The following is a 26784-nucleotide window of genomic DNA, read 5'->3' as shown; positions in this document are numbered from 1 at the left end:
GGAGAGCGGCGGCTCTGAGTCAGCTGACTAGGGTCCCCGTAGGAAGAATCTGAAGTTCGGCCGGCCGGACTGACCCAGCTAAGGGGCTGGCAGGGCGGCCGACGGACGGACAGGTTGGGGCGGCCTCGGCGGCGTTAGCTGAGCAGAGGCAGGTACATGAGGGGTTGGGGCGGCGGGTGGGGGCCGTACAGGTTGAGGGACGCGGGCGGGGACCGGGTTCCGCCTTCAGCAGGCCCACGGGCTGCGACACCTGAATCCAGGAGCACAGAGACAACAAGTCCGGCTCTGGTCCGAGTCATTCGCCGCAGAAGGGAGGTCAGGCTTGTATTGTGGTCTTTCGTCCAGTGATTACAGTTTGGGCAAACTGAGGCGCCAAGTAGGGAAAAGGCCCCCGCAAGCTCTCCTTTCCAGGCAGGGACTCTGACTCTGACTTACAGTCGAGGCCGCCTCTCTCATGTGGAGGTGCTTTTAATAAGTTTGCCCCGAGTGGAGAGGCCGAGGCCCGGAAGCGCGCTGAATAGAGTTGGCCTTGGGAGTAAGAGACCCGACTTTGAGACTTCGTCGCCGACAGCCAGTTGTGCTTTATGGGCCAAATCCTTTCCCTGTGTCGGGCCTCAGTTTCCTCATTTGTAAAACAGGGCAATGTATCTCTAAATATGGTTCTCACAGCCTCTGCTTTGAAATGCCCTACTGTGCATACTTCACAGTACAGGACTCAAATAAGACTCTGATTTAGAATCTGGGTCGGAACCAGGGAAACTACATTTTGAACATCCTCCTCGGGGGTCCTCTGCATACCGATGTTTGAAGCCCACTGATCTCAAGTGCTTTCTTGCTGTGAGTTCTAGATATTCATTCTTTGCTTTGAGGCAGCTGGAACTTGTTCAGGATCTTTGGGGGGCGGGAGGGGGTGCTGGCGAGAATGTTTAGCCCAGAAGAGAGAGCAATGGAAGGGTAAACAAAACAAAAAAATCTCATCAAAAACAGAAAAGATTGTTATGGTGAAGAGGGCTTCCACTTCATCTTTGCGGTTGAAAGAGGCAGAAACTAGTATCAATTAGGTGGATTCTACGGGAAGACAAAATTTTGATTTAATAGAAGAACTTAATGCTGGCCACAGGTGACCAGCAATGGAATGGATTGCCTCCAGAGGTAGTTAACTCCCTGTCAAAGGAGTTATTAGATGGAGGTCCTTTTCAACTTGAAAGTATCTAATTCTGAGTAGTTACTTTGAGTCTTTCTGGTGCTGCCTTCTTTTTTTGTGCCCTTTTTTCTTGACATGTCCATCCCTCCAGCCTACATCTCTAGAAGTGGGTTTGAACTTATGTAATCTCTTCCTTGTCCTGTGTACCATCCTTCTTTTCAAGGACTTTGGAATGGCCCATCTGATAAGGGCTCCTTAAATGTTTGTTGAATGAATAACTAAGCAGGGTCCCCACCCCATCAGTTTGTAGCTTATTTTCTTAGAATAACTTGGAAATGAATCTGAAGACTTTGATGAGGAGAAGCCAGTGAACTCTTTGGACTCACAGAGCTGAGGAATATGGGTTGGAAGGAGGCTGTTCAAGCCAGCCTCCCCCAGCTCCAGGACATAAATCCCTCTTTAATCCTCTCTCCAGCAGTGTGTTGTTATAGATGTTGTGTCTACTGAGAGAGTTTTTGCAATCTGTTGGCTAACTTCATCAACATTTAAAACCAGTCCAGTGATGGACTTGACTTGCCAGTTCATCCTCACATGTAATCTGCAGATAATGCTTCTAGCATATTTTTAGTTTTCTAATTAAACATCAGAGCTCCTTATTTTGTGATTTACAAAACTCCAAGCAGATCACTTTTTAGAAACCTGTTAGAATGCTTACGTTGCCCTATAGAATAGAGGTTCCATATTTCCAATCCTGCTGGAATGCCCCTGCCAAAAAAAGGTTGGGTTTGAGCCAAGACTTCCTGCCTGTGTTTATCTTCCTCCCTTTTTTGTTTGTGTTTCCTAGGATGTAAAAAAAGTTGTGAAATGCTTGTTCAGATATTATCCAGGTGTTGAGTAAAATGATTGTAATTTAGTGGTGTCTTTAAAACTTCTCAATCTGAAATTTTCCTCTTAAAAAAGTACCTAAGGGCTTCCCTGGTGGCGCAGTGGTTGCGCGTCCGCCTGCCGATGCAGGGGAACGGGGTTCGCGCCCCGGTCTGGGAGGATCCCACATGCCGCGGAGCGGCTGGGCCCGTGAGCCATGGCCGCTGAGCCTGCGCGCCCGGAGCCTGTGCTCCGCAACGGGAGAGGCCACAACAGTGTGAGGCCCGCGTACCACAAAAAAAAAAAAAAAAAAAAAAGTACCTAAATCAGCATTTTAGGAAAATCGAACCAAGTTTCTATAAATAAGGTTTTATTGGAACACAGCCACACCCTTTAATTTATATACTGTTTTTGGCAGCAGAATTGCCCCAAAGACCATATGGTCTGCAAAGTCTAAGGTATTTAATGTACAGTGCTTTTCAGAAAAAAAATTTCCAACCCCCTGAACTGCTCCATGTACTTTCTTTTTTACTTTTTATTTTGAAATAATTTTAGACTTCCAGGAATAATACACAAACTTCCTGTATACTCTTTACCCAACTTTCCCTAATGTTAACATTTACATAACCATAATAACATTGTCTAATAAATTTAACATAAATACAGTACTACTAACTAAGCTATAGGCTTTATTTAAGTTTTGCCATTTGTCCCACTAGTGTCCTTTTTCTGCTCCAGGATCCAATCCAGTTTCCCACATTGCATTTAGTATCGAGTCTCCTTAGTCTCTTAAATCTGAGACAGTTCCTCAGCCTTTTTTTGTCTTTCATGACTAAACTTTTGAAGAGAACTGGCCAATTATTTTGTAGACTGTCTCTCAAATTTTTTTTTTTGAGGTAGAATTCACATATCATAAAATTCACCATTTTAAAGTGTGAATGTTCACAAAGTTATGCAACCATTACCACTGTCTTAATTCCAGAACATTTTCATCTTCCGAAGAAGCCCTGTACATGTTAGCAGTTTCTCCCTAGTTTCCCCTCTTCCCATCCCCTGGCAACCACTAATCTGGAATCACATGTATGTGGCCTTTTATGTCTGGCTTCTTTCATTAAACCTAATGTTTTTGGGGTTCATCCATGTCATAACATGTGTCAGTACTTCAGTCCTTTTTATGGCTGAGTAATATTCCACCGTAGGGATATACTGTGTTTTGTTTATCCATTTGTCAGTTGATTGACATTTAAGTTGTTTCTGTCTTTTAGTTGTTATGACATGCTGCTCTGAACATTGATGTACAAATTTTTGTTTGAACATATTTTCAGCTCTCTTAAATGTGTTTACCTAGGAGTGAACTTGCTGGGTCATATGGCAACTCTATTTTTAACTTTCTGCCTGCCGAACTGTTTTCCACAGCAGCTCACCATTTTACATTTTCTTTTTTTTTTTTAAAATATATTTATTTATTTATTTATTTTTGGCTGTGTTGGGTCTTTGTTTCAGAGCACTGGTTCTAGGCACGTGGGCTTCAGTAGTTGTGGCACACAGGCTTAGTTGTCAGTACTTCAGTCCTTTTTATGGCTGAGTAATATTCCACCGTAGGGATATACTGTGTTTTGTTTATCCATTTGTCAGTTGATTGACATTTAAGTTGTTTCTGTCTTTTAGTTGTTATGACATGCTGCTCTGAACATTGATGTACAAATTTTTGTTTGAACATATTTTCAGCTCTCTTAAATGTGTTTACCTAGGAGTGAACTTGCTGGGTCATATGGCAACTCTATTTTTAACTTTCTGCCTGCCGAACTGTTTTCCACAGCAGCTCACCATTTTACATTTTCTTTTTTTTTTTTAAAATATATTTATTTATTTATTTATTTTTGGCTGTGTTGGGTCTTTGTTTCAGAGCACTGGTTCTAGGCACGTGGGCTTCAGTAGTTGTGGCACACAGGCTTAGTTGCTCCACGGCATGTGGGATCTTCCTGGACCAGGGATTGAACCCATGTCCGCTGTATTGGCAGGCAGATTCTTAACCACTGCGCCACCAGGGAAGTCCACCATTTTACATTTTCATTAGCAATAAATGAGGATTCCATTTTCTCCACACCCTCTTCAACATTTATTATTGTCCTCTATTATTTTCTTTTTTCCACCCTAGTGGGTGTGAAGTGGCATCTCATTGTAGTTTTATTTGCATTTCCCTAAGGCTAGATGGTGTTGAACAGCTTTTCACATGCACGTTGGTCATTTCTTCTTTGGAGAAATGTCTATTCAAATCCTTTGCCCTTTTTTAATTGAGTTACTTGTCATCATGTATAATTTTACATGTAAATATTCAGCGTTTGCAGATCCCCTGAAGCCCTTTGAAGTAATTCAGTGAGAGCTGAACTGCAAAATCTGAGGCAGTGCCAGTAACTCCGTGACCTGATGGCAGTTGGGTTTGGACATGTTGAAGTGCAGAGTGAGTTGTACGTCTGAAACCGCTGACCACTCAGAGCTTGGTTCAACCCCAACCACTGCTGACCATGCAGAGCTGGGGGGGGCCATGTCAAGTGCAAGGGGTACTACAGCATCATCCCAGATGTGATAAGACCACTAGGAGATCCTGTAATTTGGGAGCTACTCTTGTGTTTGTCTGGTCACAGGCAGGGAGTCGAGGAGTCAGTGGTAGTTGGAAACGCTCGGGACTGGTGATGGCTTTGGGCAGTTGCCTGAGGTGGCAAAGCTACCAGTGCACCCATGCTTCTCTTGACCCCAGAGCATTTGGCTCTAACTAGACTATCTTGAAAACACACACACTCAGACACACACACCCCGGTAATTCTAATTGTGAAAGTAATATGTGCTCATATTAGACATTTGGAAAATACGGGAACTGCCCTAGAATTTTCTTCAGCAGCTGAATCATTTTACATTCCCACCAAAAGTGCACAAAAGTTCTGATTTTTCCACCTCCTCACCAACACTTGTTTTGTTTTTTTTAAAATAGTAGCCATCCTAATGGGTAGGAGATGGTATCTCATAGTTTTGATTTGCATTTCCCTAATAATTAGTGATGTTGAGCATCTTTTCATGTTGTATTGGCCATTCGTATATGTTCTTTGGGGAAATGTCTATTCAAGTCCTTTGCCCGTTTTTGAATTGGATTGTTCATTTTTCTGTTGTTGAGTTTTAGGAGTTCTCTATGTATTCAGCATATTGATCCCTCTGATATATGATTGGCAGATATTTTCTCCCATTCTGTGAGTTGCCTTCTTACTCTGTTCATAGTGTCTTCTTTTTGGCCGCAAGGCTTGCAGGATCTCAGTTCCCCAATCAGGGATTGAACCCGGGTCACAGCAGTGAAAGTGCCAAATCCTAACCGCTAGACCACCAGGGAACTCCGCTGGTCTATCTTATAAATGCTCTCCTGATGGTCCTCCTTGGGACCTATTGAAAGGAGAAGTGAGATCATTGTTTTGTCAAGTATATGCTGATGTTATTAAAACTCTTAGAAAGTTTTCTCCTTAGTTGGTTAAACCTTGTCGACCTTATTCATTTTCTAGATACTCTACCTTTAGAGTATTTCAGAGGTCTTCAGCTCAGCCGCAAATAAAATTTGAATTAATAAGATTTTATAGAATCTGAATTTAATAAGAATTTACTGACTGCATGAAAACAAAAGCAAAACTCTCACTTTGAAAACTTCTCTGTTGACACAGGAAGGACAGACACAATTACCCCATTTGCAGGTGAGGACCCTGGCTTAGTTGAGTGGCAGAGCTGAGCATCAGACTAGGTCCTCTGGCTCCAGGTTTGTCCTCACACTGTATTATACTCGAAATTTACAGCCCTTAACTAGGATCTGTTTAGTCTGAAGAGCTTCCTTTAATACAGTATTTTATCCAGTTATATTGGTTTGAATTGAAATTGGCAAATTCCCATCATTTATTGACATACATTTATTGAACATGTACTCTGTGTCAGGCACTGTGCATGTGACTCTAGGAGGTGTCTAACTAGAGTGAGCAAGACAGTTCAGTGAACAATTAATCCTCTGTGTGAGTAGCATAATCTCTAATACAGGTCGGTACTAGTTTGGGGAAACCTGAACTTTTTCTGGTTGCATATCCCTGATCTTTTTTTTTTCATTTGTTTAAGAATTTTGGACAATACTTAAGAAAAAATTACTCTGAAACAGTTATGTAACATTTCCAGTCCTGAAAAACATCACTGAAAAATGTCTTGTTCTTTTAGGACACTGATTTTCTACAACTTTAGTTGGCTACACTGACTCATCTTGAGTTGTACACTTCTAAGCACTCCTGGGCATCAGAGCCATCAGCCCATGTACATTTATGAGGTGTTCTTGAGGTGTCTAGCCCTGTGCTGAGCAAGGCACCTGGAAGCTGGGTCTGGGCTTGAGGAGATAGACACACAAACAGATCACTGAGGTACTTAAGCACATTGGCTTAGGAGTTGAAAACTTTGCCTCTGACTGGCTCTGTGACCATGGGCAAGTTACCTAACTACTCTGCGCCTTAATCTAACATCCCAGGGGATGCTGAAAACGGTAAGCAGTGTTTACCTCAAAGGCAAGTTTTAACAATTAAATGAGATGATTCATGTAAAGGGCTGAGCAGAGTGTTAGCTGATGTTATTTATAGTGATAATACAACAAGTGCCTCCTGATTTTGACACTTTTGGGGAAAATCTGATTTTGCCCAGATCAAACTGTGTCCTGTTCTGGATTTCCTCATACACAGTTCTGATGTCTCACCTACAATGCCTTCAAGGAGCGATGCTCATTCAGAAAGGGAAGTTGTGACTCATTCATTCAGCACGTTAACCAAATACCTGCTGATTGCGTAGCTCCGTGGGGTGTATAAAGAAGCAGTTACACCTTCATTGTACTCTGAGACCTCACAGTGGAGGAGCGATTAACATTTCTTGAACACTTAACTATGTGTCAGGCACTGTGCTAGTCCCTTACTGTTTAACCTTTTTAATCCCTGCAACTATCTTGTGAAGAAGGTAATTGCCCCATTTTAACAGATGAGTAAAAGAAGGCTTGGAGAGAAAATAATGACTGAAGTCACAGAGTAAGTAGTGGAGCTGAGATTTGAACCCAGAGCCATCATATTCCTCTGTGCCCTGATATTTTTTTTTTTAATTTAGTTAATTTATTTATTTTTGGCTGCGTTGGATCTTCATTGCTGCGTGTGGGCTCTCTCTAGTTGCGGTGAGCAGGGGCTACTCTTCATTGCGGTGTGCGTGCTTCTCATTGCAGTGGTTTCTGTTGTTGCGGAGCATGGGCTCTAGGCATGCAGGCTTCAGTAGTTGTGGCACGAGGGCTCAGTAGTTGTGGCTCGTGGGCTCTAGAGCACAGGCTCAGTAGTTGTGGCACACAGGCTTAGTTGCTCTGCGGCACATGGGATCTTCCTCGTCCAGGGATCAAACCCGTGTCCCCTGCATTGGCAGGCGGATTCTTAACCACTGTGCCACCAGGGAAGTCCCTGTGCCATGATAATTTGTTTTTAATATTTATTTGTTTGTTTATTTTGGTTGCGCCAGGTCTTAGTTGCGGCAGGCGGGCTCCTTAGTTGCGGCTCCAAGATTCCTTAGTTGTGGCTCTCTGGCTTCTTATTTGCGGCACATGGGCTCCTTAGTTGTGGCATGCAAACTCTTAGTTGCGGCATGCATGTGGGATCTAGTTCTCTGACCAGGGATTGAACGCAGGGCCCTTGCATTGGAAGCGTGGAGTCTTATCCACTGTGCCACCACGTAAGTCCCTGTGCCATGATAATTTTTAAGGGCAAAAGTCCATAAAAGGTTAAGGAACATTTTAAGACAGTGATACAAGGAATGACAGAAGGCAGCCTCTTGGATGACCGTCGAAAGTTTGTGCTGGGGTAATCCGAATCCTACTTCACCCTTACTTATGAAACCTGGTAAACTTTAAGAAAAATCATTGAAGCTTAAAACAAACAAAAACAGTTTTGATTTAGAAATAATGGAAAATGGGACTTCCCTGGTGGTCCAGTTGTTGAGATTCTGCACTTCCACTGCAAGGGGCTCGGGTTCGATCCCTGGTTGAGGAAGTAAGATCCCGCGTGCCACGCGTGTACACACACACACACACACACACACACACTCACACACACACACACGAAAAAAGAAATAATGGAAGACAATGCGAAGGAGTAGGAACAGCTGAGCCTAGAATTCCCACTCAGATATGTGTTACGTTTGGAAATTGTTATCTCTAGGGCCTAGCATAGTGCATGGATCATAATGGATTTTAGTAACTAATTAGCGAGTGAATTAGTGAATTTAAAATATCTTCCCAAACTGCCAAAATTACCCTATGTTTCTCATGCTACTTATGCGTTCTCTTTTGAAAACATACATATCGTTGGCAAAGATGGGGGTAACAAGCACTCTTATGTATTTTTCATGAGACGAAAAGTTGGCACATCCTTTTTGGAGGGTGTTTGATACAGAATTACAAATACAGATACCCTTTGACCCAGTAGTTCTACTTCTGGAATGTGTCCTAAAGATATAGACTAGTACCACTGGTCTCCAAGGCAGGGAACAGGACTAGGTTCCAGGGATGGGAGAGAGAGACTTTTCAGTCTATATCCTTTTGTACCTTTTGAATTGAGCCATGTGAATGTGTTACTTATTAAAAATATAACAATAAAATTTAAAAATGTAAAAATTTCTGAGAGAATTATTATACTAAGGCTCATCACACCTTAGTGTAGATTTCTTCAATCAGATTGCTTTCTTTTTTGTCCCCTACTGAGATCTGACGATCTGGGACCTTTAACATCTTCCCATATTTTTTCTGAGTCTTAATAACATAGTACTTACTATGGAAAAAGTGGAAAGTACAGTTAAGTGTGAAAAAAGCTTTAAAATTTTTCCCATGATTCCGTTATCCAAAGACCACTACAGTTAATATTTGGGCCCCTTCCAATTTTTTTCTGTATCTTTTAACCTGTTAATATCATACAGTATGTTCAATTTGGTATACAATTTTCTATCCTGCTATTTTCATTTAACATTATTTTATATAATTACAATTCCCATATAGGCAAAATCCTTATGGAAGCATAATTTTTAGTGGCCTTGTAATCTGTCATGTGAATTTACTAGTTTACTTAGCAGGGGATGGGAACTGGATGGGGAGAGAAAGAGACATTGGAATCATGGAACCATTTGGAAGGTTAGGCGGGTCTGGGTTAGGTGGCTCAGCAGGCAATGTGAGCCCGACAGGCAGGGGCTGAAGGCATGAGGATTTCCAGGCCTTTCTTCCTGCCTCAATTGCAGCCCTTGCTGCCCTACCACCCCCACATGTTCTCTGGGCTCCAGCCACACTGAACTTGGCAAATTGAGTTATCCACTCGTCCTGTGTGCTGTGTCTCTGTCCTCCCCAGCAAGCCCTGCCCTCAGGCACTCTGTACGCTCCACTGTCAGCACGCAGCACACTGGACTGCCTTGTTGGTTTACTAACCTCTATCCCCCTTTAGACTGAAACCCTTTATATTTGTGTCTTGAATGCCTGGCAAATAGGATCATTAATAAATCTTTGAAGGTAGGTGTGGGGTTAGTTGTACAGATAGAGAGATTAGAGGATACCAGAGAAAAAGACCAGTGCAGCCCTAAGGAAAAGAGGCCATTTGCTCAGCCTCTTCTGTCCTTCTGGACCTGAAAGGCTGTTCAGGTCCTTGGTCCTATACTTGAGGGCCAGGCCTCTGTGAGCTATAGCCTAGGGACCGAAACTCCATTTAGACTCCAAAATTTTAGAGTCTGGGTTCTGTGTGTTCCAAGTTCCAATCAACTTACTCAGGTTTCCTCCCACTCTAACCTTCTGTGAGTGTGATGTAGACATTCTCAGAATGCAAGTCCCATCTCTGCCTGGGTGTGATCCTGCAGCAGCCTAGTGAGCAGTGAAGACAGGCTGGGGCTCACCACCGTTCTGGCAGAAAGCTTCTGTATGAACACGCATGTGCCCACAGGAACAAGACTTCTGCTGGGTCACCTCTCACATCATGCCAGTTATTTATCATCCAAATTTGTAATCTTCATAATTAGAATCACCATTTCCAGATGCCTCTGTACACCCTGGTCCAGGAATTCTTAGAGCTGAAGGGGCAGAGAAGGCAGATTATGAATACCTGCGGTTCTCTAGAACCTGAGAACTGAACACAGGAATACTACAAAGAGATTTCCTCATGAGGTCACGTTCCCTGGTGATTCCTTGAGGGATATGCAACTCTCACTTTCTCTCCCTTGCTCAGTTCCTGTGAGGTGGGCCAGGCTAGCTCTGGGAAGGTAATAGGAGTGAGGATGCTGGGTCAAGCAACTTCAGCTTCCAGGCTCTGTGTTCCTAAGGGATCATTAACTATCACAAATCTGCCTTGGTTCCAGCACCAAATGTGCTGCCTTGGACATCTCAACTTTAGGGATGTTTTTCAAAACAAGCTGTGAACTTGTTTCTTAAATGATCAGCTTTGTCCCAGATGGACCAGGTGCTGGGTGGTCTGAGATCTCAGCAGACTTGTCCCCCACCCCCCAAGTTTATCTGACCTCTTCATAGTCCCTGTGGGCTGTAGTTAGGGGTTGGGTATTCTGAAGGACAAGCCCTGTGGTTACTGTCCCTCCCAAACTCTGTGCTGTGCTGTGCTATATTGCTTTGTGCTTTTGGTAGAGTCTCCCCTTAAGAGCTGATTTTCCAAAACTCTTCATCAGAGAATCTTCTGGAGTGGAAGGTGGGACACTTATTTAAAAATATAGTTTCTTGGGCTGTAGCCAGTTCCAGGTCCTATTTAAATCACGGAGGGGGGTCTAGGAACCAGATATCTGGGAGGGTGCCTTGTTTAGGAAAAACAGGCAAGTTTGATGGAGCTCCTTGTTAAGAATTCTTATAATTAGCTCCTATTCTAGACTCCAGGGGTTCAATGTGGTCTTGCTCTTTTTTACTCCCTTCACCCCAGTTGGTAGCACCAGGCCTCGATTGTAGTTGGTACTAGAGATCCTTTGGTTTCACGCATAAATGGATGAGTGGTGAGTATGCTTTGCACTCACTTCAAAGAACACAGAAGTTAAGAGCATTGCACTGTGAATTTGAGGGAAAACAAAGACCAGGTATTTAATTTTGTAAAGCTGCATGTTAAAGGGGTAACAGGTAAGAGTGAAAAGAGTGCTGATGTGTTGGAAAGTCTGAATTGGGCACAGAATTACATGTATGATGGCCTGGCCTTGGGTAAGTCCTCTAACATCCCTGGCCTGATGTCCTCTGTAAAATGGAGTGAGGGTCAGAAGTGGTAGTAGGTGTGAATGTGCTTTGAAAACTAGAAAGTGAATTCAGTTCAGGAGTGAAGAATGGTCAGGGTAGGGACAGGGGCACAGAACTAGCCACAAGAAGGCTACTGTGTGGTCAGGTCCAAATCTATAGGCCCTACAGGGAACAGGAGAGCTTTTAATGGGATGGCAGCTCAGATAGGCTCAGGGCCAGCTTCCTTTCTACTCTGTCCAGTTTCTGAGCCGACTAGGGCCCTCTGTTCTCTAGGGCAGTGTCCCAGTCCTACTGGGCCCATGAGGCTGTGTCCACATTTTGTTGTTCTGCAGGTGCTCAGTGGACAGTCCTCAGGGAAGGCTGCTCATTTCTGCCTTGCTGCCCTGGTGTGGTGAGGTTCCTGTGTGTGAGGGAAGGCAGGAGGTGAGGAGAGGAGGCTCCAGTGACAGGGCCCAGGATATGTAAAAGAGAGGTTATGTGAGCAGCCGGCCTGAGAGTTGACCAAAACCAGTCACACATGCCTGCACCCACTCACTCAGAAAATATTTGCATGCCTACCAGGATGAAGCTCTAGAGCTCAGGTAGGGACCACGTGGTCAGTCTGCTAAGAATTAGAATGAGAGTGATATGGTCTGCCTAGAGTTGGGACATGCAGGCCTGTCCCAGTGCCTGGCCTGATGCGTGACTGCTATTCCCTGCAAACTCTGAGTTGACCTATTACTGTCCCCTGGCCATTCCTATCCTGACACCTACCATGACCCTGATTGTCCCCTTAGGCCTGTGTGTAGGAAAATGCACCGTGCAGAGCCTTGTTGGACCAGTGAGTAGAGAGGGCAGTGAACCAGGGTAAGTGCATGTATGTGCATCTCCCCTGCAGCAGTGGCCCCCTCCTACCTTGGTGGGTCCTCCAGTTCACTGTGTTATCGCATATGGCCACCTTAGCAGCCCTGTAGGGGGTATGACATTCTCATTTCTCAGGTGAGAAAAAAGATACTCAGGCCATTAAGGGATTTCCCAGAGCTACATGGCTAGTCAGTGGTGGAGCCAGGACTTCAATACAGAACCTTTCAGGATTGGGGAGAACTAGAACATCAGGGAAAAAAAGTTTTTAAATGTACTGTTATTCTTTTGTCTGATTTTAGAATTAATACAGGTAAAAATGTCAGTTTTATAAACACGGAGGACCTCTGAGCCCCCACCAGTACAGAGATAATCACTATTAATAGTTTGGTATGTTCTTCCACACTTTTAAAGACATTTTCTAATATGTATATTCGTTATTGTTGTAACAAATGTAATATTGTACATACATTTTACAGTTTACTTTTTCAAAAATGTTATTGTAAAAGTAATATCTGATTGTCATAAAACACTGAAACAGGAGAAGAATATAAAATTCAAAGTTCCCCAGCCCTCCTAATCCCAGAAATAACTGTTGATAGTTTAGTGTGTGCCTTGTAGACATTTTCTTTGCAAAATATATACTCATTTGTGTACTTTATTCTCACCTAAATAAATTCATACACATACTCTTCTGCAACCTGACCTTTTTAAAAAGTATCTTTTATAATGGAAAGTTTTCAAGCACACAAAAATAAACTGATGCAATGAACCTCCATTCATCATCCAGCTCCAACAACCATCAACTTCCTTGTTCTTGTTTCTTTTCTCTCTACTTTCACTTTTCCCCCTGGGGTATTTTAAAGCAGATCCCAAACATCTTATCATTCCTTCATAAATACTTAAGTATACATATATAGCAGATGAAAATTTTTTTTTTTTTTTGGTACGTGGGCCTCATGACTGTTGTGGCCTCTCCCGTTGCGGAGCACAGGCTCTGGACGCGCGGGCTCAGCGGCCATGGCTCACGGGCCTAGCCGCTCCACGGCATGTGGGATCTTCCTGGACTGGGGCACAAACCCATGTTCCCTGCATCGGCAGGCGGACTCTCAACCACTGCGCCACCAGGGAAGCCCCAGATGAAAAAATTTTAAATATGCCACTGTCATACCCAATAAATCTAACAGTAATTCTTTAATATAAACTAATACCCAGGCTAAATCAATTTTTGTCATTCATCTCACAAATGTCTTTTTCAGTTGGATTGTGTGACTCTGGTTCCAGTGAGATCCACATACTGCCAGTGGTTGGTATGTCTCAAGTCTCAATTTGTAACTCCACACCCCACCCATGCTGTTTATTTTTTGGAGAATTTTGATTATTTGTCCCTTAGAAAGTCCCACATTCTGGATTTGCTGATTGCATCTTCCTGGAGTTGTTTAACACATGGATCTATGCCCATATTTTCTGTAACTGGGTAATTTGTTTTAGAGACTTGATTAGAGCTATGTTTTAGGGTGAGGATGCTTTGTTGTTGGTGCTGTATGCTTCCAAATCATCATATCAGGGGACTGTCATTAAGATCCATCAGTGAACCTGACTTATGGTTGTCTTTCCACATCTATACACATAGTCCTTAATTTAAAAAATATAAATTTTTTTTTTTAAAAGAAACATGTCAGGTGCTTGAGCTGGAATGACAAAGAAAGGCCATAATATGGCCCTCACAAGCAGGCTCCATCCTATGAAGAAGAGAGCAGATGTATATGGAGAGGACGAAGCACTGGATCATGGGGAAGGTCTTGGGACTGAGGCCAACAAGGCACAGTGCTGCTGGCAACCAGCTGCTCTTCTGGGACACTATGTAAAATGATGTAACTGAGTGAAAAAGTGGTGGTGGGCTGGCCTCCTCTCCCTGCTCACATCACTGAGCTGCTGTCGTGGGGAGGGATGCTCATGAATCTAGAGTTCTGAATCTGTTGTGTAGAGAGGCTTCTGGGTCTAAAAGGAGGACTGTGGCTTTTTGGTCCTTATCTCCTGGTACTTGGGAAGCTGAAATCAGGATGGTCTTCTGGTGCTCCATTGGTGAGTCCCAGACTTGTGGTGGGGCTTCCTGCTTTGGAGAGAGTGGGTGAGATGACCTGGTGCAGCCTCAGAGCTGGAAGGGGGCACCTGGAGACTATGGAGTCCAGTGCCTCAGTTTACAGATGAGAAAACTGTGGCCAGAGAGGAAAGGGGAGGTTTCCAAGACCATCTAGCAAGCTGGAGGCTCAACTGCGACCAGCATCCAAGCCTCTGATTCTCTGACTGGTAGCCACCTATCATTTCCCATTTGGAATCTCTGAGGTGGTGAGGGTGGCCAGATCAGGCTTTTGACAGATTCTTACTCTGCACCCAGAATTTCTGAGTATCCTTTGGTGGTGTTCTCGTGCTCGTTCTTGTTCGACTCCTGGTGGGTTCTTTGACCTGGAGGTGGTAGTGAACAGTGGTCTGTTTCTCTCAGTATTTGGTGACCAGCTTGGTCTGTGGTGGTACAATGGTGGTTTAACTACAAACTGTCACGAGTCCTCGCCTCAGCTCCACATTCCTTAGTCAGCCGAGAAGTCTCGGGCTGCAGTTTCCTAAGGGATAAAAGCTCTTCCTTCATTATGTTTGTATTTATCTTTCACTTATGGTAGGTACTACTAGTTTTCTGTTTTCAGCAGTGATATAAGCCTCCTCTTAAATGTTGATAGATTTAGACAAAATCAGGTATGTAGTATTCTAACCTGGCAGAACGGGAAATGCAAAAGATTGCAGTGTGGAAGACGTTGGACCAGATGACCTTTCTGGTCCTTCCTAGCTTCCTGGGAAGCTTTCATGGTTACAGGGTTTTCTTTGTATTCTGGCGTGCACTGGTCACGACTTTCTGGCCTGAGCAGACTCGGTCGCCAACATAGAGGCCGTCCAAAGTTAGAGGACAGCCTGTGAACTTTCATTCTGATTGAGCATGTATTTATTTATCACCTGGGCGGTTATCCTGGGAGAATGGAAAGACAGTGAGATAGGGTCCTGGTTCCTGTGGAGAACTGTTCCGTGGAGGCTGCTCTCTATTTGTGCGGTTCATTATTTGTGTGGTCCATTCTGGGCTGTGTTCATGGGAAGTTTCTGAGTCATTTCTCTCTGGGCAGTGCCCCACGACTGTCATCCTCTGCGGCCTCTGGGAAGTCTACTCAGGGGTTCAGTCATAGTCTGAACTTACAGACCTGAGAGAATATGGGGGTATTGGCATGGAGACTGGGGGGAGTGGCCTGCAGAAATGGGCAGTCATGGGCTCTCTGCCTTTCAGGATTTCCCTGGGGAGAATCTTCACTCAGAGCTTGCTGACAGCCAAGGATGGCAAGCAAAGGGCCCTCGGCCTCTGCATCTCCTGAGAACTCTAGTGCAGGGGGGCCCAGCGGCAGCAGCAATGGCGCTGGTGAGAGCGGAGGGCAGGACAGCACCTTCGAGTGCAACATCTGCCTGGACACAGCCAAGGACGCCGTCATCAGCCTGTGTGGCCACCTCTTCTGGTCAGTACCCCTTCCACTGCCCCAGAGGACACATGCCATGTTTAGAAAGCTTGTGGCCCTGGACAGCTTTGGAGCAGGTTTTCCACCCAGTTTGGGTCCTGATACACTCAGGCACAAAGGCAGGAGACCTGGGTTCTCATCCCAGCTCTGCTGCTGATAAGCTGAGTGAACTTGGGCAGATCCTGTCCCCACCTTGGGCTCCCTATCCCCATCTCTAAAGTGACAATACTCACCATTTAGTGAGCACTACTCCATGCCACTTGCCGTGCTGAGCCAAAAGGCAATTACAGCACGATGGTTCTGAGCAAGGACTGTGGCTCCAGACTGCCTTGCTCTGAATCCTGACTCTGCCACTTCCCTCCTGGATAACCTTGGGCAAGGTGCTTCCACACACAGTGCTTCATTTTTTAGGGTTGTTTGGGAGCATTAAATGACTCAGGATATGTAAAAGACTTAGAAGAGCACATAGCACATAGTAAATGTTACATGAGCTATGATCCTAATATTTGTTACCATATTTTATATATATCAAGATGAAGTGGCAGAGTCAGTGTCCATTCCAGCCTTGATGGTTACAGAAGCCCCTTCTGGCTCTGAAAACTTGGGTGAATGTTGAGATTTTTTTTTTTTCTCTCTTGATTTTGAGTTGGACCTTGAAGGGCAAATTGGGGTAACTAGAGGGATGAGAATGCCAGCTAGGTGAGGTGAAGAGTGTGTGTCACCCCAAGGCAGGCAATTTCTAGGGACAGGCAAATGTGCTGCTGGGTTCATCTGAGACCTGAAGCTAATGTATCCCTCTAACAGCACTCTGGATGGGTATTATGGGCTGGGGAGTATTAGGAAACAAGATTGTTAAAGGAGGATTGGGCCAGATTATCAAACCCAGATTTAACTGAGTAAGAACATGGAGCTATTGAATGTTTTTGAGCAGGGAAACGGTGTGAAGAAAGGGTCATTTAAATAATATCTCAGGGAGTTTAAATTGGCAACAGTGAAAAAGATAAATTTATTGGTGAATGAGTAGAATGGGGCAGAAATTTTTTTTTTTTTCTGGAGGCTCTTGCCCTAATTATCGAGTTTTATGCAAAAACTGTTGTCATCAGGACTTCCCTGGTGGTCCAGTGGTTAAGACTTTGTGCTTCCATTGTAGGGGGCGTGGGTTTGATCCCTGGTCGGCGAAGTTCCACGTGCCGCGAGGTGCAGCCAAAAATAAAAAATAAAAGTAAACAAAAACTGTTGTCATCAGCCCTCTCCTAGAAATTGGAAATACTCTAGTTTTGTGATTGAGGTATCATAAAACCAGGATTTGAAAGAATGAAGAATTCAGTCAGGGTACCATTGGAAAGAACACAGGTTCTAAAATGAAAGAGATGCTTCCAATCTGAGTGGTTTGTCGCTAAGCAAATCTACTCTCCTCTCTGTACCGCAGTTTCCTTATCTGTGAAACAGAGATAATTGCACTCGCTCAAGGGTTAGTGTGATGACTATTCCGTGACATTGACAAATGAAAAGCTATTTAGCCACAGCTCAGCACAGCACACAGTCGTTGTTTAATGAATGGGAGTAACTGTCATCATTGTTATAATCCGGAACTTTTCCCGGAGGAAAAGCACCCCCACTTCTCCCCCATAACCTTTGAGGGAAGTTGCCACTGGAGAGCTGCCGTGATTTGGAGTGACCTCTGCTCAGTTTAGAATGGAGTTGCAAGGTTAATGTTGGCGTCAGGTGTCTGTTATGTCCAAGGAGATTGTGTGTCTGGATTGTGAGGCTAAACTGTGGTTCAGTTCAGTAATTGGGAAAGGAATTATCCTCTGAGTCCAGATTTTACTCAGGTTGAGGAGATACATTATGTGAGTGTCAGAAGCCATGTCTACATTTCCACTGTCCTGGCATTTGGTAGGCGTGCAGTAGATATTTGTTAGTTGAATGAATGAATGTAGAGAGAAAGAAAAAATTTAAATCTGGAGTTAGAGTAACTTTTCCTTCAATTCTGTAAATGTCATTTTTTGCACCCAGTGCTGGGTGATAGAGGGACAGTAGAATGGAAGTCAGAAGATTTCTGTTTTAGTCCTGGTGCTGCAGGCAAGTCGTTTGATGTTTCTGAGTTTGGTTTCCTCATTTGTAAAATGAGAAATTGGGCAGCAATCTCTGTAGTGTAAGTCACTAAGCGGGAGGTAGCCCTTTCTGCCAAGCAGCTTCCCCATCTTTCCATTACCTAAAGATGTTTTTACAGTAGACTTGAACTTTTAATCTGCTTCCTGCCAGCAGAGCTCTCAGGGCTGAGGACAGCCTGAAGATTTTGTAAAACTGGATCTAGATCCACATCTTCCCTGTGAGCCTGAGGAGGCTATGAACCCACTGAAGTTGAGTCTGAAATAGTGCATGTGTGCATGAGAATGCCCCTGTGAATTTCTCTGCACAGAAGATCCTTAACTTTTATTGGATTATTGGTTATGGAGAGGCCATAACCCCTCAAAGGTCAGGTTGTAGAGAAGCTGGGTCTGGGATGGTCTGGGACCTGGGGGTCTTCACAAGTAGTGGGATCCCGGAGGTGGAGACTGGTGTCTTGTCTCCATTGCTTCATTTTTCCTGTGATTTTAGCTCAGTCTTTTCTAATTTCTGATACCAGTGATCTCCACAGATCCTCAGTGGGGTTGCAGTGCTCCACAGTTCAATCCTGTTTTCCCATTTTTCTCTTCCTACCTTACCCAGTGTTTCTTTTAATGAAATAATTTTTCTTCCTTTCCCCCTTTCTCTTTCTCCTTGATGACTGGTTGCCTTGGGGACTCTGGCAGTTGGCCGTGTTTACATCAGGTAAGATGCATTTCATTTTATTTTGTCTTTCATCAGCTGTGGTTGCACAAGACACCCCTAGTCTCAGGAGACTACTGTCAGAAGCTGCAGTCTTCCCTGCTTGTGGACTCATTTACTTGCTTTCCCCCCAGCCCTCTTTATACACCTGCCCACTGATAGGCAGTTGATGAAACAAGAGGTCAGTGTTGTACCCAGGAGGGATGCTCCTGACTCTGCTGTCGATGGCCTTTGTGGCCTTGGCAAGCTACACCTCTCTAGGTCTCACTTCCTCATTTGTAAATTGGGTTGGATGTGATCGTATGTTAGGTTTTTATTGTTGAGATTGTGCCTCTATAAAAAGCACCTCCCATCATATCAACAATCCCCCCTACCCTTAAAGGTCTTGAAAATGTTAGGAAGGGGGAAACTTTTTTGGTCTCAACAGAGAGCTTTTATGAGAGGGAAAAAGTCTGTTTTTCCATCTTCTGATTATTATGAAAAATAGTACGTTTTCTCCAAGACCTAGGCACCTGCTTGGTGGGACAGAGCTGAGTCTGGCACTGACAGTTGGCTGTTAATAATCGCTGCCAGCTGTCTCCATGGTTGTTGTCAGTGGAGCCCCACACTTGTAGGTGGCTTGGAAATGTGGAGGGGAAGACAAAAGTTCCAGGCTGTCAGAGCCTCAGAATCTTGATGGGAGAAGGAAGCAGAGAAAGTGAGAGGGGTTTCCACTACATTTCAGGGCGGTGCATTCTGACCCCAGTGGAACTTCTAGAACATGTCTGTTCTAAATTTGTAAAGAGCACATAATACTTAAGTTTTCGAGCTTTTGACAGTAAGATAAAGGAAATAGGATATAAAAATCATTAAATGCTGCCTTCTTCTTGGCCCTGAAGTCCTAGATTCACATTTATATGATAAACTACATATCACTGTGTCTAAAGATATAATTTATGCTCTAAGATAAATGTTGAGTGTGTGTGTATAAAATATTTATTTAATGTCTACAAGGACACTAAGGTAATATGTTTTTATCATCTTAATTTTGTTTTTAAGAAAGTTAAACAAAATGATTTTAATACAACCAGTGAAAGGGCCTGAAAAACCCAAAACAGGACTGTTGTTCTTAATTTTGAAAGAAATAGTTGAATGCAGAAATCACTGAAAGTACATAAAAAACACTAAGCAAATTTAGATAATAAGAAAAATCTATCCTGTAGCACATAGTAAATCACCAGAAAATGGTCAGCTTATTTCCAGATGGCTGATGTCTAAGACACATAGTTGTTGAGGAAATGCTGTAAAAATGAGAAACACAGAAATAAAAATCTGACTGCCAGGGTCATACAATTGATCTGTCAGGGAAGATGGAGATTTAAAGTTTGTTCTACCTGCAGCCTGACCTGTGACTGGATCTGTCAGACCTCTTGACACAGCTCCAGGCCTGCAGTTCCTTCCTGCTGTATTGCTGGCAAGCCCCTGAGAGAACGAAGCATTAAGAAGCCTGTTTAATTATGATGGCATCTAAAGGCAATTTTTATTTCACCACTAGTAAATATTTATTGAGTGCCAGGAGCAAGAATCAGAGAGTTGGGTTCCTTGAGGTGTTCCCTGCTGGTGCTGGTGTTTGCAGTTTGAGGGCGCTGGTCCCTGTAGTTCTCCTACTGGCTCTGACTGATCACCCTGATGGGCTTGTGCCATTCACGTGGTTTTCTCTCCTGCTTGCAGTGGTTGGAGACGAGACCTAACAGACAGGTGTGTCCAGTTTGCAAAGCTGGCATCAGCCGTGACAAGGTGATCCCCCTCTACGGCAGGGGCAGCACTGGGCAGCAGGACCCCAGGTGAGGCCATGGGGCCCCTCTCACACACACTCCTCCCCTTGGACACAAATTCACTTCTATTCAGCACCTCCTCACCCCACCCTTTAGTTAGTGCTTACAGACCCTCCGTTTCAAGGCACTTGGCATCCAGATGGGAGTCAGCCAGGAGGGGAGGGGAACCAGGTTGCCATTTGCGGGGCTGTGATACAGATGTGCTGTGAGCATCTGCCAATGGGCAGGCACTATGCTAGGCAGCGCACAAGACAGCACCATTGCAAGTATGCAGTGCTGTGAAGGAGCCTGGGAAGCAGGGTGTCCAGCAGGAGAGTCTGCAGGGTGGGAGGTGGGAGGGGGGTGCTGTAGCAGTGATGTCTAAAGTCTGGGGGGAGGAAATGGGGGTTTGGGAGGCTTTGTGGAGTATGAGATTTCTGGAAATGGATGCGTGGGTGGGTCTGGCATTCTGTTGAGAGCGTTCATGGTGTGGTGCTCGAGTATGCACATACATACCCACGCACACTTTTCCCAAACTCCTGACAGTGTCTCTTACCTTCTTCCACCCCACTCCAGCATACCCTGTACCCAGACATATTGGACTTCTCTTAAAGGGACTTACTTATGCTTTCACCTTCATGACCCTTTGTATGTGTTGTCCATTTGCCTCTTCTGCCCTCTCCAGTCCTGCTCAACCCGCTTCTCCTCCTTTAACTTCTGCCGTCTTTTATGAGCAGCCCTAAAGTTACCTCCTCCTTAAAGTGGCCTTTCTTCCCCACATTAGTTGCTTTCACCCATGCCCCCACTCCATTTAGTTGGCACCTCTTTTAAAGAAGTCCCTTCCACACTGTAGTGTGATTGGTTGTAGCCCCCTTTAAACCACAAGCACCTCAAGAGTAGGATCTATCTTCCGTCTTGGTAGCATCCTGCCTAGTGCCTGATGGATAACAAGCCCTCAGTCCAGTATTTGTGGGATGAGTGATGGAAGGGGCTAGGACCCAGAGGTCCTAGAGAAAAGGAACAGTTAAAGTACTTGCTCAAGAGTAGTGGGAGGTAAAGCTGAAGGTAATGGGGCAGAGCAGAGAGACCCTGAATCTCAGCCCTCTCTGCTGACAGGCCATCTTCTGTTTCAGTTTGGATTTGGGGTTTTTGACATCCGTGACCCAGGTCCAGGAAGGTGCCTGGCTGACAGTTGTAACCAATCTGGGTATGGCTCTCTGTGAGGGGAATAAGCTGAGTGCAGTCTGATGAGCATCTTGTAACAAACGGATTTTCTCCCTAGTTTTCTACACACTAGGGAAAAGCAATTGCATGTAGAACAGAGTTAGTATTTGGTTTAATTTGGCGTAAGTTCATGTGCCGGGCACGAAACGGGGCCATGGCACTGACCCTTTTGGTGAAGAGCTCCCCCACTCAGGGAACAGGTCAGAGCATTTCGTAATAGACTTATTTTACACCGTTTCTGTTTCAGAGAGAAGACTCCTCCCCGTCCTCAAGGACAGAGGCCAGAACCGGAGAACAGAGGGGTGAGGAAAATTCTAGGAGAAGCCTTCTAAAAATGAACCTATGGCTTTAGAAGTTTCCCTCTTGGCCCTACATTTTTTTCCTCCTTGATTATAAAAGTAAAGGAAAATTTGCAAAATACAGAAAGGAAAAGAGGGGAGAAAATAACATAATCACACCATCCAAAGATAACCAATGGAAACACATTGGTCTATTTTCTTTTCTATTTTTCTATGATTATCTATACACACAAACAAATTTTATAGATCTATTTGTGTGTGTGTGTTTTATAGATAGATGTGTGTGTATACATATATTTTTATTTTTACAATATTTGGCTCCTGTTTTGTAACTCTCTTTTAAAATTTTATTCTTTGTATATTTAGTGCCCTCTGTGTGCTGGGCCTCATTCTAGGCACTGGTAATGTATCAGTGAACATAGTAAAGATACCTGCCCTTATGGAGTTCACAGGCAGACCTTGGAGATGCTTCAGGTTTAGTTCCAGACCACCACAATAAAGCAAATATCACAGTAAAGCAAGTCACACAATTTTTTTGGTTTCCGAGTGCATATAAAAGTTATGTTTACACTGTAGTCTATTAAATTAGCAATAAATAGCATTATGTCTAAAAAGAAGTGCATACTTTAATTAAAAAATACTTTATTGAGGACTTCCCTAGTGGTCCAGTGGATAAGACTGTGTACTTCCCAGGCTCTGGTTCCCAGTGGAGCATTAGCTCCTAACTCAGGAATCCGAGGCCCCAGGAAGCCAGAGGCCCTGACTGTGAAGGCTGCACATCTCTGGCGTTTACAAGCACCCACAGCCACTGGTGATGTTTTTTGCCTACTCTGCCCCAGGAACATAAACCTACCAAATGTGAGGACTTGTGGGATTGTACAGGTGTTGCTGGAAGGGAGGCCGGAGGGCCAGTCCCTGGATTTGCACTGAATGAAGTGGTGGTTCCTGATAAAACAGTTGCACCTTCCTGGGTAAGGCAGCCTTGATCCCAGGAGCCCTCAGACTCAACCAGGCTAGCTCTTAGTTGGAGGCTTTTCTGCACTGAGGAGATGGAAACCAGTTTTCCTTCCCTGTAGGTCTGCCCTCTTAATAAATCTGCTGTTAGGCTTTATAGGTAGTGCTGCCCAGCAAGAAGTTTGGAGCTGGGTGCCAGGCTATGCTCAGTAGGGATAGGGAGCAGCCACTTTCATGACTTGCAAAAGACTCACAAATGAAGGCCTATCAGCTCTTTGTGGAGAGCAGTTAGCCCAATAATTTTTCTTTTCTTTAATTATTTTTTAATCATTTGTTCTAAAGATCTACCCAGGAATGCAGAGGAGAAGAGGAATTTTTTTAAGATGTGCACAATAATTAAGAGCATGGGTTTTCGGACCATACTGATCTAGTTCCAGATCTAAACTCTACCCCTTACCAGCTGTGTGACCTTGGTCAAGTTATTTCACCTCTCTGAGCTTTGGTTTGGTCATCTGTAAATGTGGGTGATCCTAATGTAAGAAATAAATGCGATTTGAGTGTACTAGTGCTTAGCACAGCGCCCAGCACAGAGTTGGCACTTAGAAAATAGGAGTTAACCTATTTACAATATTATGATTCCTTCCGAATCTTTTCATGTGAAAGATGATGCAGTGTAGAACGTACTGGGCTGGCCAAAAAGTTCATTTCCACCATCTTATAGAAAAATCTGAACGAACTTTTTGGCCAACCCAACATTATAGGGAAAAAAAGCTGAGGATGATACTAAACTGCTGACAGTGGTCATTGGAGGGAGGGGTTATGAAGTGGAGGGTGAACAAGGAGACCTCTGATTTTCTGTGTTATTTATTCCTGTAATGTGTTAATTTATCATAGCAAGCATATATTACTTTTGTAATCAGGAAAAAAAGTGTTTTGAATTTTAAAAATTCTCTGTAACAATATTAAAAGAAAAATCTGAGGGAAAATACTTACCCATATCTTTTCCACCTACATACATATTGTCACATACTTGTGACCATGGTGTTCAAACAATTTTGTCTGAAAGCTTGGTCATAAGAGTTTTTCTGTGTTGCTGCATAGTCAGTGTAATGTATCGAAATTTTGATCATGACCTCCATTGTTGGCCAATTAGAGTTCCACTTTTTTTGCTCTTGTAGATAATGTGTAGCTTGTTCTGTGTTCCCTTGTAATTGGGTATAGGAGTTGTTGACACTTTGGCTGTTATAAAGCATGTAGAAAGTTTTATTGGCTAGTGTGGGACGCTGGGAAGGAACCTGGAGCTCTGAGAACGCTTACTTGCATCAGCAGAGAGTTTTACTTTGGGTCAGAGCCAGTCTTTTCTGGCATTCATAGCTCCTTAGCTGGGACCCCTGGATGGCCAGGAGGGCAGAGGAGCCACCAGGGTTCTTCTGCCTTGAGATCTAGATGGGAGGAAAAGAGGGTGGGGAAGAAAGGCGGGTGCCACACGTAAGGTGACGTGTGACAGGTGAGGAGAAACCTGCCTGTTCTGAATTGCATTTCTTCTGCACAGGGATTTCAAGGGTTTGGATTTGGAGATGGTGGCTTCCAGATGTCTTTTGGAATTGGGGCATTTCCGTTTGGCATATTTGCCACAGCATTTAACATAAACGATGGGCGGCCTCCTCCAGGTAAGACCCTATTCTCTTGGTGATTTTGCTTGAAGAGTCCTAGGAATTCAGCAATATGTAGGATAATCAGCCATTTCAAAATGTGCTAAACTCTTTTCTGATTACTGGTAGTCATGGTAATGATATTGCATACTTACAAAGTATTAGGCACAGGCACGTTCAGAGTGCTTTCCATTATAAACCTGGGATCCCCACTGTGAGCCTGTGGGACAGATGTGCAATTAACTCCATTTTACAATTCAGAAAATGCTCAGTAATGTTTTCCAAGATAAAACCCATGCCCATAAAATGAAAAAGTATATACTCTACCCAGCTGAGTAAAAAGCCTAGTCCTGGGCATATACCCCCGACTTTGACCATTGGGGGTGGGGAGGGGCCAGGCGACTGCAAGGAGTCTGGGCCTCCCTATTCTCTGGCATCTCTGGCCAGCTTCCTTCAGGATACACGTAGGGCTGGTCCTAAGCCCTAGCCCTTTGGGAACCATGCCTAGGTCTGCCACCTGCTTCTACCTTTCTCCCTCCAGCCAGCTTGGGAGTGCTGGCTGCAGTTGGTGTAGGGCAGGGCAGCGAGGTAGGTGCCCTGGGCTCTATCACAATCTGACGCCCAGGCCCAGATCCTGACCATGGAGCTGCAGAGCTGCCGAGGGCGGTTGAGCTCTGCTTGCACTCAATGGGGCCTCGTGTGCTGGGCACAGTGTGAGGTACAGAAGGGACCAGTGCGTGGCTCCTGGCCAGAAGCTTAGGCTCTAGGGGCCGTAAGCTCTCCTGAGCCATCCATTTGTCCCCTGCCCGCCCGGGTGCTTAGCACATAGCAGACAATCGGTAAGTCTTTGTTGACTGCCGGCCTGCTTGATTCCATCAGCGTGCCTCACTGGGGCGTAATATAGCACCAAAGGATCTTGGGACTGCCCTTCCTTAGCTCATCTACCTCAAAAGTTTCTCCTATGTTCACATGCCGTTTTATCAGAGGAAGGAGACCCCAATGGGCCAGGCGTGCTCTGCTCTGAAGGAGGGACAGGGCCCCGTGGAAGGAGCACGCACCTGCCTGCTGGTTTATTTCCATCCATCCTAGTCCAGGGCTCACCCGGGTTCCCCAGGTAAAGAGAGTTAACAGCCAGGCTGTGAACTCTCTTTATCCGCTTGCCACAGTCACAGACAGTTTTCCCTTGTTTTGTGTGTTTGGTAAAGTTTGCCCATCTGGGATGTAGTTTTTCTTAACTCTCCTTGCCCCACAGTCAGGACAAGGAGCTCTACGGAGTAGCTTTTCTCAAAGCAGAGAGAAGTGGAGACCCAGGTTCTCAGCCCACTTCTGCCCCTAGTTTGCTATGGATTGAGGGAGACAGGTCGTTTTGCCTGTCTGGGCTCTAGTTCTCATCTCTGGAAAAGGAAGTTACCTCACATGGGGCTCCCTGAGACCCCTCCTGACTCATCAGTGCCAGAATCTAGAGACTCCATGACTCGAGAGGCAGTGTGTGGAGAGGCTGAGAGCACAGCTGTGGGCTCTCCGCCAGCTCATGAACCTTGAGATCTTGGGCAGGTCACCTCATACCTGTGCTTCAGTTTCTTACACAGAATGGGATAATAATGCCCAACAGGCAATAATGTGTATACACAACAGCACACACAAGATGCTTAACAAATAGTAGCTTTTATTTTTCCCTCCAAGACTTTCCTGGTTTATTTGCACCTGGAGACAAAACCCTCTTAGGACGAATTGGAGACTTTGTCTTCATTGTTATATGATTCCACATGTTTTTATAATTTGAATTTTGTTTTGCCTAATATTATTTGGGGTTTGGAAATATTTTTAGTGTGCAGGATTCTGTTGTAAAGAGATGAAGGTTGATGCTCTCGACTTATGACTCCAGTGGGCAGTGTGTGCAGCTGCAGCATTCTCACAGCCTCCCTCCTCCCTCCTGTCCCTCCAGCTGTCCCCGGAACGCCCCAGTACGTGGATGAGCAGTTCCTGTCACGCCTGTTCCTGTTTGTGGCCCTGGTGATCATGTTCTGGCTATTGATTGCCTAATGCTGGGCTCCCGGCCTACAGCCATGCAGGCAGGGCCTCTGGACCGGTGACATGCCACCCCCACTCTTGATGTTTGGCTTCCTGGCTAATCCTGACCTCTGGAATCAGTGGGGTTGGTGACACATCAAGGAGTTTTGCTTCTCCATCATAGCTTTGGGACTCAAGACCAGTTGTTGAGGACCCTGGAGTGTGGCCACTGCTGTAAACACCTCAGGCCTTGGCATTGAGTCATCTCTCATGGGTTACACCGTGAAATCCTGTTCCAGCCAGCTCAGCAGGTCCTGACTCTGCACAGGGAAGAGGCAGGAGAAGAGGAATTGTCA

At 44.7% G+C, this 26784-nt stretch overlaps 1 protein-coding gene across 2 annotated transcripts; it reads left to right on the top strand.

Moving 5' to 3' along the window:
- RNF185 (ring finger protein 185) lies at window positions 1-26784 on the top strand. 2 transcript variants are annotated; one of them, XM_007128697.3, is made up of 7 exons: window positions 1-152; window positions 15463-15685; window positions 18481-18499; window positions 20207-20319; window positions 21761-21815; window positions 24319-24436; window positions 26364-26784. In XM_007128697.3, exons 2-7 carry the CDS (start codon window positions 15510-15512, stop codon window positions 26459-26461), a joined length of 579 nt encoding a protein of 192 aa, XP_007128759.1. In that variant the 5' UTR covers window positions 1-152; window positions 15463-15509; the 3' UTR covers window positions 26462-26784. The 2 variants fall into 2 exon arrangements, with proteins under 2 accessions (XP_007128759.1, XP_007128760.1); XM_007128698.3 differs by having other exon boundaries at window positions 19-148.

Source organism: Physeter macrocephalus, unplaced genomic scaffold, assembly GCF_002837175.3.
Source record: "Physeter macrocephalus isolate SW-GA unplaced genomic scaffold, ASM283717v5 random_129, whole genome shotgun sequence".
NCBI classification, from domain to species: Eukaryota; Metazoa; Chordata; class Mammalia; order Artiodactyla; family Physeteridae; genus Physeter; species Physeter macrocephalus.
The sequence above is the reverse complement of the archived record's forward strand: the minus strand, read 5'-3'. Positions and strand labels throughout refer to the sequence as shown.

Excerpts from the sequence above, each read along its gene's own strand:
- RNF185 (XM_007128697.3), top strand. The coding sequence starts at position 15,510 with ATGGCAAGCAAAGGGCCCTCGGCCTCTGCATCTCCTGAGAACTCTAGT. Across the intron at positions 21,816-24,318 it reads CAGAACCGGAGAACAGAGGG|GGATTTCAAGGGTTTGGATT; the intron begins GTGAGGAAAATT and ends TCTTCTGCACAG. Across the intron at positions 24,437-26,363 it reads CGATGGGCGGCCTCCTCCAG|CTGTCCCCGGAACGCCCCAG; the intron begins GTAAGACCCTAT and ends CTGTCCCTCCAG.